We start from the raw sequence: 12,787 nt of genomic DNA, 5'->3' as shown, positions 1-12,787 counted from the left end.
AAAAATACTGGGATAGAACCAACAACTGACAGGGAATGTTCGGGAATGTTGAAAGGAAAAAAAAAAAATTTTTCTTAAAAGCCAACTGTTTGGAACAGGTGCAATGACAGAAGAGGATCCTTGTATCCGGTACCTTTTGTCGAACCTGCTCTGTTGGGGTTTCTGAGCAAGCCGGGCTGATACTTAAAAACGAGATGTGGACCAGAGAAGGTTGTCACCGAGCACGTGCCCAACGGTATCCCCACTGACGCCCAAACAAAAACCCTTGGGTGCCACCAGCCACGTTATCTCTGTCCTGGCCAGCAGACGACAGCAATCTTGGCATACAACTTTTTTTGGCAGCCTGGAGCCAGTGTACTACCTCTCAGACCAGAAGTGCAGGACGTCCAAAAACAATAGAATCAGAAGGCCTCCACTTATGTCCATCAAGGAGATGGACCAGGAGCCTGTTCCCGCAGTCATCAGGTACTACGGTGACACCAAAAGGAAGGATCCTGTTAGCTATCCGGCTGTTATCTGGAAGCTATGTCACTGATGAGAGCTGCATGTTGGTCTACCTGTACCACAAGGTTGGAAGCAAGGGAAAGGAGGAGTTGGGAAAAGCCATGCTGGCAGCCCATAATCAAACGGGGCCAACAACTTCCCCGAATGCCAAAAAATCCAGGAGCAAGAAGCAAGAGGACTTGCTACAAGAAAGAGCGAGAATAAGTGGGAGAGCACCAGGAGGTGTCAAAACATGAGTAACATGCTGTAAATTCAACTTATATTTTTGCAGGAGACATTCAATAACCTGTGCATATTGTCTAAAACAGGGTTGGGTAAACTTTTTGGTTCAGGGGCCGCATTGACTTTTAAAATTTGACAGACGGGCCGGGTCAGCACAAGATACATATAAAAAAGTTAAAAAAAAAAAAAATTCATTTGTTAACTGTTACAGACTCATCTGACATTTGCTTTGAAAATAAAACCAGCTTGGTTTGCATCTCATGCACAAACCAGTTTTTTTCCTTGTAGCTTCACGTCCAGCTCATTCATGCGTGTATGCAGTATGTCCACAGTAAAGGCTAAATCACAAAGCCAATGTGTGTCATTCGGCTCAGAAAAATTCTCAAGTAGCTCCAAAAATTAAATAATCTCCTGTTTGAGCTCCCACATTCATTGGTCTAATCATTCAATCATTCACATCAAGTATTAATTTTGTTCCAATCTTAGGCGGGCCGGATTATAAAGACCGACGGGCCGGATGTGGCCCGCGGGCCGTAGTTTGCCCGACCCCTGGTCTAGAACCTGTATGGAAATAAAAAAACAACCAAAGCCGGATTTTATGATTGCTTTTCTGTTACTGGGCAAAAACACATGTTAGCGTTCTTGTTAGCCCTTCGCTTCTCTTCCTTTCGGCTTTTCCCTTCAGAGGTTACTGATATAGTTCGGATGATTTAGGGGTGGCGTGGCGAAGGAGGTAGTCAATCGTCTTTGGAACCAAACATTCCCGGTTGGATTCCCAGCTCCTCCGAGTGTGCCCAAGTGTTCTTGCCCAAGAAACTAAAACCCTAACTGCTCCCCTGGTGCTGGTGGATGGAAGCCTACTGCTCATGGTTCATCCATGATGGGTTTATTGCAGAGAATGAATTTCGCCACGAGGAATTAATAAAGGATACATTATTATTTGCTCCATTTATCAAAGTGTGGCGTGAAGACAAAGTAAAAGGAAAGTCCAACAATACGCCTCCCATCCTTCAAACTGGGCTAATAGGTTTTAGACGCTTTCTGGGTGTTTCAGTTTGAACATGGAATACCCTACATTCAGTTGAAAATAGGCAAAATGGGATTTGCAAATCACTATGTATACCAAATCCAAAGCTTTCTTGTAATCGGGGAGGGGGTTCTTAAAAGGAAAAAAAAAAAACATTTTTCTTTAATCTTACAAAATTCAAGATAATCTTCCAGTCTCTTCAAAAACATCTTTCATAAAAATGAAAATAAGATAAACACACAAAATATAGACTGACACATGATATCAAAATGTTTTTTTAAGGCTACGTCCATAATAGATCCGGATAAAGTTAAGATAAGATAATCCTGGAGCGCTCTCAGAGGGGTACATCGTGTTTTCTGCTCTACAACACTGTTGTAACCAAACTCAAGTTGCTTTTCCAGGAAACAGCCTTGAGATGTGGATTTCTCTGTGTGTGCATGTGTGTGTGTTCAGTGCACGCGCATGTGTTCCATTACACTTTAGAAATACCAACACTGTCATAAAGGTATCTAATACATGAACGTCCGTGAAGCTGCAGATTATTTCAGGAAGACAAAAGGACCATCAGGTTACTGTATAGCATACAGTAAAGACCAACATGCACATGCATGCGTGCGCACATACACACACGCACACACACGCTCAGAAACAGCGTGTACAGTGTGTGGCTCCCCGCACAGGGAGCAACATGATTAGGTGTCAAGAGCAAGCGTGAAGGTCAGAGTTCGTAGGTGCGTGACCTCCAGTCGCAGCGTGGCACGCCTTCACCGCCCTGCTGGCAGGCGTTACGGCTCAGAGGGGCAGATGTGAAAGAAAACTGTGTAAAAGAAATAAAAAAACAAATTGTAATGCTGGAGGCGTCTTTTCTTGTCGCGAGTCAAAAAGTGAGGAGGGGAAAAAGCTGCTCTGACTGAAACTTCAGCCGTGTGAGTGTGTGTGTGCGCACGCACATGCTCCTCAGGCCTGCGTGCGGCATTATTTACACACGGGTAAAGACGCTGGTGAAACGTTATCGCCCCCCTCCCCACCTCGGTGCCCCTCTGCAGAGAACCCGTTGTGGTCAATGCTGCCCCCTTGTTGTTATCACGGTAAATACAGAGCGTGATGACAGGTTGAAACAGGCAAAGGTACAAATGTTGGAGGGGCTTAAAAAAAAATAAAATAAAAAATATCCCTATAAATACCAAAGTTTGTACAATAAAAAAAAAGGCAAAAAAATAGATCTGTGTAATAAAATACATTTTTAAAATGAGTCCTGTTGCCGGGCAGCGAAGCAAAATGACATAGTTTGGACGGGTGAACCCCTCCGACTGGCACCAATGCACACACGCGCGCACACACGCACACACACACGCGCACGCACACACACACGCACGCATACACACACACACACACACAAATGCACACAGCGGCTTGTACGCTGTAAGATGCTGCCCGTCTTTGTGAATGTGTCATAACAGTGTTTGAGGGGGTTGGAATGTTGTGAGTGTGTGGCAGTGAGGTTGTGTTATGGACAACAGGTGTTTGAGTGCATGTGTTTTTCAGTACTAGGGCTGGTACTTGGGGAAAAGGTAGAGGTCCTTGCAGAGCGAGCTGGTGTATTCAGACATCTCCTTGCAGCGGTGGTGGGGGGTCCCGGGGGCGTGGCCCTCCCGCTCCTTAATCCGCCGGTTGACCTGGAGAGCCCAGCATTGGGTAACGTCAGAGGGCTTCCTCGGCCGAGAAAATCACTACTCATAGCTGGATTGATACATTCCTTTGGATTGGAATTGAAAAAAAAATGTCTGGAGCAGCTAGAGGGCGTTTATTGGACAAACCGGGACCTACCTGGACTAGGATGTCAGCGAGGTGTGTGTCTCGGGCGTGGAGGCGGAGAGTAGCGTCCAGGTCCTGGATGAACCAGGAGCCCTTCTTGGTGTTCCTCATGGCTGCCGTGCCTGAAGGGAGAGCAAGATGGAGACAGGAAAAGAGTCATTCATTCATTCAGATGTTGTCATTCCAGATGTTACTAGTATGGGTCACCCGTCAATCATAGGGTTTCCTGTCAATCACAGGGTCCCGCGTCAATCACGGGCCACAGACAGAGGCAGCCAATCATTTACACCTACGGCTACGGATAAAATTCACCTCAGAAGACCCATCCATGAGAAAGTAAGAATCTTTTAAAAAGGACAAACAAGTACCGTATTTTCCGCACCATAAGGTGCACCGGATTATAAGGCACACCTTCAATGGATGGCCTATTTAAAAAAAAATTCATATGTAAAGTGCACCGCATTTTAAGGCGCATATAATAGAAGCTACAGTATTGGTTGGGGTTGCATTATGCATCCACAAAATGGAGCAGCGTTAAAGGTAATGTCAACAAAACAGTCAAGTCAGTCAAACTTTATCAATAGGATACATATCAATGTTTTGACAACTCCGTTCACTCCCAAAACAAATTAGTGCATTCACAATACGGTACCGTACGTACCGGTAGCTCTTACCGGTATTTGCGTCGCCTTCATTGGAAACAATGTATTTCCAACTCAATTTGTCACAGCTCAAAGCGTTTCATAAAACAAAAACACCAAGAGGAACCGCCTCTAAATTCATTGATGTTCATGTCGCTAGCTAGGGCTGTTGCCTTCATTCGAATAGTGACAGTAGAGACGCTTCTACTTGCTGCTCTCTGTTCAACAACCCACTGTTCAAGTTTGTCCTCCAAACTATGGCCATCTCGCTTTGTTTCCTCGGAAACTCTGTTTAGTCTTCTTTACTTGGCACAGTCATCTTGTTGCTTCCTCCACTTCCGTACCATTTATTGGTTAATATTGAATTTTCTCGCTGCTGCTCTATCCCGGTGTTCTATTGTGTGACTAATCGCCTTGAGTTTAAACCCTGCGTCATAAGCGTGTTTCTTGAAAGGTGCCATTTTGGGGTGTTTATACACACACAAGGGGTGTGGGACTGGAATTCCCCTTTACCGTTTTTACCGTTTTGCGCTACTTAGGCAACGCGTGCGCAGTCATATATGCCAGCATGCACAGTGCGCTACTTCTTCTACAGGAGAAAAATGGAGTCAGCGGCTACATCCTGTAGTTGCAAGACCTCTTGCAGCTCAATATTGATCCATATATAAGGTGCACCAGATTATAAGGCGCACTGTCGGTTTTTGACAAGATTAAAGGCTTTTAGTTGCGCCTTATAGTGCGGAAAATACGGTAGAATTAGATTTGACTTCTGATGTTGTTTGCCGATGTTGCCGACGTTTGCGACAAGGGGCAATTCCGATGCCTGGAACCAAAACCCACATGCACACCCCCAAATCCACCGACCTTTGAGAGATGCAAAGCCGCAGATCATGTCGGAGCGCTGCGGCAGTTTGATGCGGGAGTGGGCGGTGTCTCCCTGGCCTTCGCGAGCGGCATCCCTTTGCTCGCAGCTGGGGGAGCAGGTCCTCCCTGGCCCGTCGATCTGCTCCACGCCGCAGTCCAGCTCCTCTGGAAGACAAGCCCTAGGGTCAGCGCCATCACACCAACTGTCATGTCAAAACTCAAAATCCAATGAGGGTCCACCAGTTCCTTGTGTTGCTAAGAGTTTGCCGAAATGATGGATATAGTGCAGCTTGTGTGTGTATGTGCGGCTGCTGCGAGTCTGAGGGTCTTTACCTCCCCTGCAGGCCTGGATGAAGAACATCTTAGGTTTGTTCTGTAGCAGAGGACAGTGTGCGTTGTCAAAGGCCTTGAAGACCCACTCCAGCTGGGGGGAGGGGGGATTAGAGGAGAGTTAAGCTACTCGAGGGAATGATAATACACACACACACACACACACACACACACACACACACACACACACACACACACACACACACACACACACACACACACACACACACACACACACACACACACACACACACACACACACACACACACACACACACACACACACACACACACACACACACACACACACACCTGCAGCAGCTGTCCGTCGGTGCCATACACTGCTCCCTCCACCCCATGGGACAGTAAACACACCACGCTGCTGTCCACGGTCCGGAGGTCCGGCTGCCGGCGGAAGTTGTCAATGCAGGCTCTCATATCCTGCCAGTGGTAGGGCGAAACAGGAGAAGGACTGTTTATAAGGAAACAAAGTCCAGGCTTCGCAAATGACATGCACGCGCGAGTGTCAAGATACTCTGGCTCCAAAGCCGGCAATTAGATAGATCAATGATTCCTTCTGTGGTTCCTTGTGGACGGTCAAGGTATCAAGAAGAACGTCTGCCGGGCTGCGTGACGGAGCGCAGCAGCAGTTAGCTAACACACTTTCCACATGAACTGAAGACAGCGGATTCCGACAGAGAGAAAGGACAACAATGCCCAGCAACCCCCAGCTGCTTACCTGAGCGGTGAGGTCTCTATGGACAGAAACGAGGTAGTCCAGCTCAGTGAAGACCTTCCTGAGGACCTCGTCATCCACCTCTCCTCCCTTCCTGGTGTCAAGGTCGGGCGCGGAGCAGGGGTCGAACGTCACGTTGCTGATCACCAAGGCGTAGCCGCGGGGCGAGGAGTTCATTCTGTAAGACTGGAGCGGACAACAGGCGGCTGTTTAGGGAAGTGGGTCCAGCCTTGCTGGGGCAGTGGAGGAAACATCCCCAAGGCCAGGTGTCACACCGCTAGTGTGCTAGCAGTATCTCACCTGCTGCTCATGGGAGAGGTAGAAGTCATGTGAGCAGGGGATCACAGGGGGGCTGTTAGGACTGTCTGCATCCAGACTGAACTCCATTGACTCTGGAAAAGAGACAAAAACAAAATAAAAAGAGCACATCATAAGTGCCCGTGTTCCGGCATCTGGGTCACGCAACTCCCTGGCAGACCCGGAGCCAATATCAACTGTCGCTGAAGCAAGAGGCAGTGCTTAACCTTGAAAACAAACTTAAAATCTTAATGAAACCTCTGGGTTTTACGCATCCTACTCATCTGTTTCATTCAATTTTAATGTGAATAAACTGAGGGGGACCAATTGCACAGAGCGTCTCCACAGGCACATTAAAAACTCACCCTGCATCCGAGCTCTTTTGCTGGAAGCATCCTCCTGGGCTGGGAATGGGAGGGAACTGTCCAAAAAACTCTGGAATTCAGCAAATCCCAGCATTAATGTCACGTTTTTCCACCTCTTTTTCAACTGTTCTTCAATTATCTTTTTATTTCATTTTTTTAAATTCTCGTCGCTACTGTCGACTCTTCTACAGTCTATTTAAAAGAAGGGGCTCCTCTGGGTGGAGGGATCCTTGTTTGGTGTGGCGCCCCCCTGTGGCCAGGTCGGGAAGTGTTTTGACTTTGTGAGCCACTGGAACGCCGCTCACCTCCTTCCTTGTCTTCGTCATCTGCTTCCTCCCTTGTCTGCCATCTTCCCTGGGCCCAACAATCTGGTGAACACAGAAACACAGGGTTGCAGTGCACCTGACCGGAGTGTGTGTGTGTGTGTGTGTGTGTTTGTGAGAAAGAGAGAGAGTCTCCTCACCTCTGGGTGTGTGTCCTGGGTGAGCAGGTCAAACAGGTGCTGCTGCTGGGTGTCTTTGAGGGCCGAGCAGAGGCTGGGGAAGGCCCGCGGGCCTCTCTTGGGCAGCAGCAGTAGCAGGCGCCAGCTCCGTTTGTGGGACGTCGGCTCGGCCTGGAATGAAGAACAGTTCTCAATTCCTCTGTTTGTCCAGTGCATGCGGAGAAGTTGACAATAAATCTAACATTGACTTTACTTTAAAATACTACGGGGAAGATTTTTTTTCCGATTGTGAATATTTGAAGGAAAATGATGTGGTATTACCAGTGGTATAATAAAAAACTTTATGAATATGAACAAAATGTATTTGATGTTTAGTATTATTTCAGGTCATCTGTTATCAACACTGCTTATCTTGGTTGTGAGGTGGGTGGGAGCTGGAGCCAATCCCAGCAGGCTTTGGAAGAAAAGGGCGGAGTTTAACCCAGACTGGTTGCCTGTTGATCGGCCAACCCATTCCTACCCATCGACAATTGTTAGTGTTTGGTCTTCAACTAATCCCAGCTTAGACGCAAGGATTTTCACTGTTGCACTAAAAACTGAAAGTCGGAAGGTAATCTTAAGAGATTAACTCGAGTGGCTCCCGTCATCTCAGTTGATAAGTATAAACTGGTAATCTGAGCTGCTTAAGATCACCTAGTCTCGGGCTTATGACAAGATCAAGCGTGTTTGATAGCATCACAGGTCTTTCAGGCTTAACGGTGACATAACACAATCGACAACCAATAGATGAACTCTAAGAAAAAACAAAACTGGTAGACAAGCAGTCAGCAGAGCAGTAATGGTGGCAGAGACGATATCTATTGGTGGTATGGATGAACAGGGAATGTGAAAGAATGCCCCTCTCGGGATGGAGCATCCAGAAAGAGGAGCGGACGGTGGAGCTGAGGGCAGAACAGCCCGGCTTGGACGATGTCGATTTGCCGATGTATCATGCAGGGAGTGGAGGAGGAAAAGTGATGGAGTAAAATGGCAGAAGCTTTGCAAAGTCTTGGTGAAAACACTGCATGGTGAAAAAAAAAAAACTGCTGAAAGAATCTAGTTTTAGTCTCAGCCTAGTCTTTAAATGTCAGAAGGTGTGAGATGATAGTTTCCATGACTTTTTCCAAGTCGTCTGATTAATGGGCAGCTGATGGTGTATCCGAGACATGTTAGCGAAAAAATCTGCCACGCAGTCCCGGACAACAGACGATTAGTCGAAAATCACCGACATACCATGATATTCTCGGACATGCTCTCCGTCAGGATGTTGTCTGCCACCAGGATCTGGATGAGCAACTCATCCACCACCATCTCCCGACAGAGGACCACGGAGTGTCTCTTCAGACTCTGCCGGTCCTTCTCCAGCATCCCGCACTGTAGCATCCTGCGGACCAGGAAGCAGATGTCAGGCTCACATTACTTCAAGCCTCCACATTAATCACTTTTCTCCTGTCCATGAACAAACCATCCATCTCCCTCCTTCATTTTACAGTAAACAATTCCTATTTATGGCAACGTGTGATTCCCACATTGCACTTTATTAAAAACAGGGGGAAACATATCCCTGCGGTGAATAATAAAACCTTAGATCCTTATCCATATTTTATCTCTCTGCGCTCCCTCTGTGAGCACTTTAATCACTGGTTTATCTTGCTCTTTGTATTTAGTATTGTGTATGATGGAGCCGTTTACCTTCACATCAGTAGGTGTAGATAGGAGCAAAATTTCTTGAATGTGCAAACATACAGATTCTGTTGGATGCACATTAATATGCTGTATTGTTTATTGTGACTGGACACAAATATATGGACGACGATAGTAATATGTGTGAGGAGATTCTTCTTCCATCGAAGACGTTTCGCCTCTCATCCGAGAGGCTTCTACGAAAATCCTTCAAGTGAAGAAAATCAAGTCCAGTTGCCAAGAGAAGATGATTCTGACCAGCAGTAATGGATATGATGACTTGTATGCTCGGTTGGATAGTAAGGAGGGTGAGAATGATCTATACAGGTTGGCGAAACAGAGAGATAAAGATGGAAAGGATGTACAACAGGTCCGGGTGATTAAGGACAGAGACGGAAATGTATTGACAGATGCTAGAAGGGTGACAGGAAGATGGAAAGAGTACTTTGAAGAGCTGATGAATGTGGAAAATGAAAGAGAGGCAAGGGTAGAAGAGGTGACTATTGTAGACCACAAAGTTGCAAAAATTAGTAAAAGTGACGTGAGGAAGGCATTGAAGAGGATGAAGAGTGGAAAGGCAGTGGGTCCTGATGATATACCTGTGGAGGTGTGGAAGTGTCGAGGAGAGGCAGCGGTAGATTTTCTGACTAGATTATTCGACAGGATCTTAGAGAGTGAGAAGATGCCTGAAGATTGGAGACAAAGTGTGATGGTGCCCATTTTTAAGAATAAGGGGATGTGCAGAATTGTGGCAACTATAGAGGGATAAAGTTGAGGAGCCATACAATGAAGTTATGGGAAAGAGTAGTGGAAACTAGACTGAGAGCAGAAGTCAGCATCTGTGAACAGCAGTATGGCTTTATGCCTAGATAGAGTACTACAGATGCAGTATTTGCGTTGAGAATACTAATAGAAAAGTACAGAGAAGGCCAGAGGGAGCTGCATTGTGTTTTTGTAGACCTAGAAAAGGCATATGACAGGGTGCCAAGAGAGGAGCTCTGGTATTGTATGAGGAAGTCTGGAGTGGCAGAGAAGCATGTTAGACTGGTGCAGGACATGTATGCTAGCTGTGAGACAGTGGTGCGGTGTGCTGTAGGGGTAACGGAGAAGTTCAAGGTGGGACTCCATCAGGGATCAGCTCTGAGCCCCTTCTTGTTCGCAATGGTGATGGATAGGCTGACAGATGAGGTTAGACAGGAATCCCCATGGACCATGATGTTTGCAGATGACATTGTGATCTGTAGTGAGAGCAGAAAACAGGTAGAGGAAAATCTAGAGAGGTGGAGGTATGCTAGTATGGAGTTAGTCGCAGCAAGACAGAATATATGTGTGTGTGAATGAGGGGAACTCGGGTGGAACGGTGAGGCTACAGGGAGTGGAGATCAAGAAGCTGGAGGATTTCAGGTACTTAGGGTCAACAGTCCAGAGCAACGGAGAGTGTGGAAAAGAGGTGAAGAGACCGGTCCAAGCAGGTTGGAATGGGTGGAGAAAAGTGTCAGGGGGACTATATGATAGAAGGCTATCGGTCAGAATAAAAGGTAAAGGTGTACAAGACAGTGGTGAGACCAGCGATGATGTACGGACTAGAAACTGTTACAATGACCAAAAGACAGCAGGCAGAACTAGAGGTTGCAGAGATGAAGATGTTGAGGTTCTCTTTGGGAGTGACCAGGATGGATAGGATCAGGAATGAGTCTATCAGAGGGACGGCACATGTTCGATGTTTTGGAGAGAAGGTCAGAGAAGCCAGACTGAGATGGTTCGGTCATGTACAGAGAAGGGATAGTGAATATATTGGTAGACGGATGCTGGAATTGGAGCTGCCAGGCAAGAGGTCTCGAGGAAGACCAAAGACAAGATTTATGGACGTAGTGAGAGAGGATATGAAGGTAGTTGGTGTGAGAGAGGAAGAAACAGAGAATAGGGTTAGATGGAGAAAGTTGACTCGCTGTGGCGACCCCTGACGGGAAAAGCCGAAAGAAGAAGAAGTAATAGATATATTTTTTAAAATTAAGATGTCTACAAAAGGGATTATTAATAACCAATCCTTGTCAAATCTCATCGTGGCAACTAGACGTTTTCGCCTCTCGTCCGAGAGGATTCCAAGGATCGTTGGGTCCAATGAGCTGGTCCCGGTCCATCATGGACTGAAGGCTGGAGCAGTGCATTTACTACCGCATGACCAGAAGTGGCAAAAGATAAACAGAAAAGTCAAGCTAAAGACGATAAAAACTATGTCCAGTTGCCATGACAAAACTGGACGAAGATTGACCGGGACCTGGATGACTGAGAACCTTCACAGACGTATAAATAATGCTTTTCAGCTATTTTTACTCCGGTTAGAAAATGCGTTTTAATTGGGGCAAAATTACATTTGCACAGCGACGGCCTCACGGATTCCGTTTCTCCACATGCTTGCACAACTACAATTCATGTTTATTGTTTCTCTACTTTTACAAACGCGCCACACCGGATTTCCTTGGTTATAAGTGTGGTTTCTGCTCCTGGGTTTAAGGGTTAACCTCTGACAGTCTCGTCAAACAGAACCGATTAAAAATTAATATTAGTATATTGAAATTTCACCAACGGTTCCGGTGGTTTAACACATATATATAACAATAATGACGAACTCCACGAAGACGACGAGCGCAAAACCAGGCAGCGTTCCAGGACATAGGTGCATTGCTTGCAGATGCTAACCGACCCACACAGGTGTGTGTTCAAGTCGATAAACTCGAAAACAAATACTTTTTTTTTTTTTTGTTTCGAACGACTGCGACGCCATGTAGAAAAATAGGAACGCTAATTGCCTGTCGAGGGCTGACGGCTAACTTCATTAGGTGGGATAACTAGCTAGCTAGCGAAACTTCGAGCACCCTCACACTTTTGCGCGAGAAGTGAGCGAAATATCATTTTCCCCCGCACCAACCTGCGGCCTCGGTTCCGTCCTGGCAACGACAAAAAGTGAACCCCGGAGTAGAACCGATGCCAGATGAATTATGTATTCCGGTCACCGAAACGGCGACATTGCACTGAGCTTTCTCCCCAAAACACAACTTCCGTGGATGGTATGAAAAAAAGCGGCCATGCAAGCCTGGAACGGCGCATGTGTGACTTCTGACCAATAGAAGCGCTTTATATTAATTGGCGTAGCGTATTACCAATCAGACGGCGTTTTAGAAGTGAACCCGGCCCTCCGGAAGGAGGACCCATAACAGCAGCAGTGGAGTCAAGTGATTTTTTTGAATTTGAATATTTTCTGCAAATGAGGAGATCCGAAAGCGCTCCAAGGGTTAACAGTCGCCGGGAGGAAGCGGGATTTAAATTACAGGCCCATCCTCGGATTTAATCCCACATTCGAGACCAAATGTCTGCTTTTCAAGTAGCTTTTTGTGCATCAAGTCGGCTTTTCTTTGCACAGTGTCACTTTATTCGAAAAGAGCAGGTCCAGATCGGGCTCTTTGAAAATGTTCACAGAAACTCAACAATCCCCTTTCAGAAGCCTGCACTTGGTAAGGGCAGGGAGGAAGAAAAACGCTGTTTACTGGTGTAGAAACCTTGGCGGGCGGCCTTCTGCCTCAACTGGTCCAGGCAGAAAGAGAAAGGCACAAATGATCTCTTACTAATAACAACGGTAACTTGCTAATAGCTGACAATAATAGCTTCAATATTCATAAAAGAAATAACAATAGCTGCAGCAGATTATTTCATGACTCTGGAGAAGATATAAGGTTACTACCATACAAGTGCATTATGGGAAATCCCTCAGCATCATAAGCCATTAGCAGCATAGCTTGGAACTAGCCTAGCACTAACTAG

The 12,787-nt window shown here is 46.3% G+C and overlaps 1 protein-coding gene across 1 annotated transcript; it reads right to left on the bottom strand.

The window, feature by feature from the left end:
* Positions 1-1,878: 1,878 nt before the first annotated feature.
* On the bottom strand, positions 1,879-12,036 carry casp2 (caspase 2, apoptosis-related cysteine peptidase). Its single transcript, XM_086155718.1, has 12 exons — positions 11,898-12,036; positions 8,519-8,669; positions 7,268-7,417; positions 7,110-7,172; positions 6,805-6,874; positions 6,443-6,534; positions 6,146-6,328; positions 5,719-5,847; positions 5,410-5,500; positions 5,077-5,241; positions 3,584-3,693; positions 1,879-3,432 (listed from the first exon to the last, which is right to left on the bottom strand). The coding sequence occupies exons 2-12, from the start codon at positions 8,666-8,668 to the stop codon at positions 3,304-3,306; spliced, it is 1,332 nt and encodes a 443-aa protein (XP_086011844.1). The 5' UTR covers position 8,669; positions 11,898-12,036; the 3' UTR covers positions 1,879-3,303.
* Positions 12,037-12,787: the final 751 nt, after the last annotated feature.

This window comes from Fistularia commersonii, chromosome 11 (genome assembly GCF_037954325.1).
Source record: "Fistularia commersonii isolate RoL2024-O1a breed Wild chromosome 11, RoL_Fcom_v1.0, whole genome shotgun sequence".
Taxonomy (NCBI): domain Eukaryota; kingdom Metazoa; phylum Chordata; class Actinopteri; order Syngnathiformes; family Fistulariidae; genus Fistularia; species Fistularia commersonii.
The sequence above is the reverse complement of the archived record's forward strand: the minus strand, read 5'-3'. Positions and strand labels throughout refer to the sequence as shown.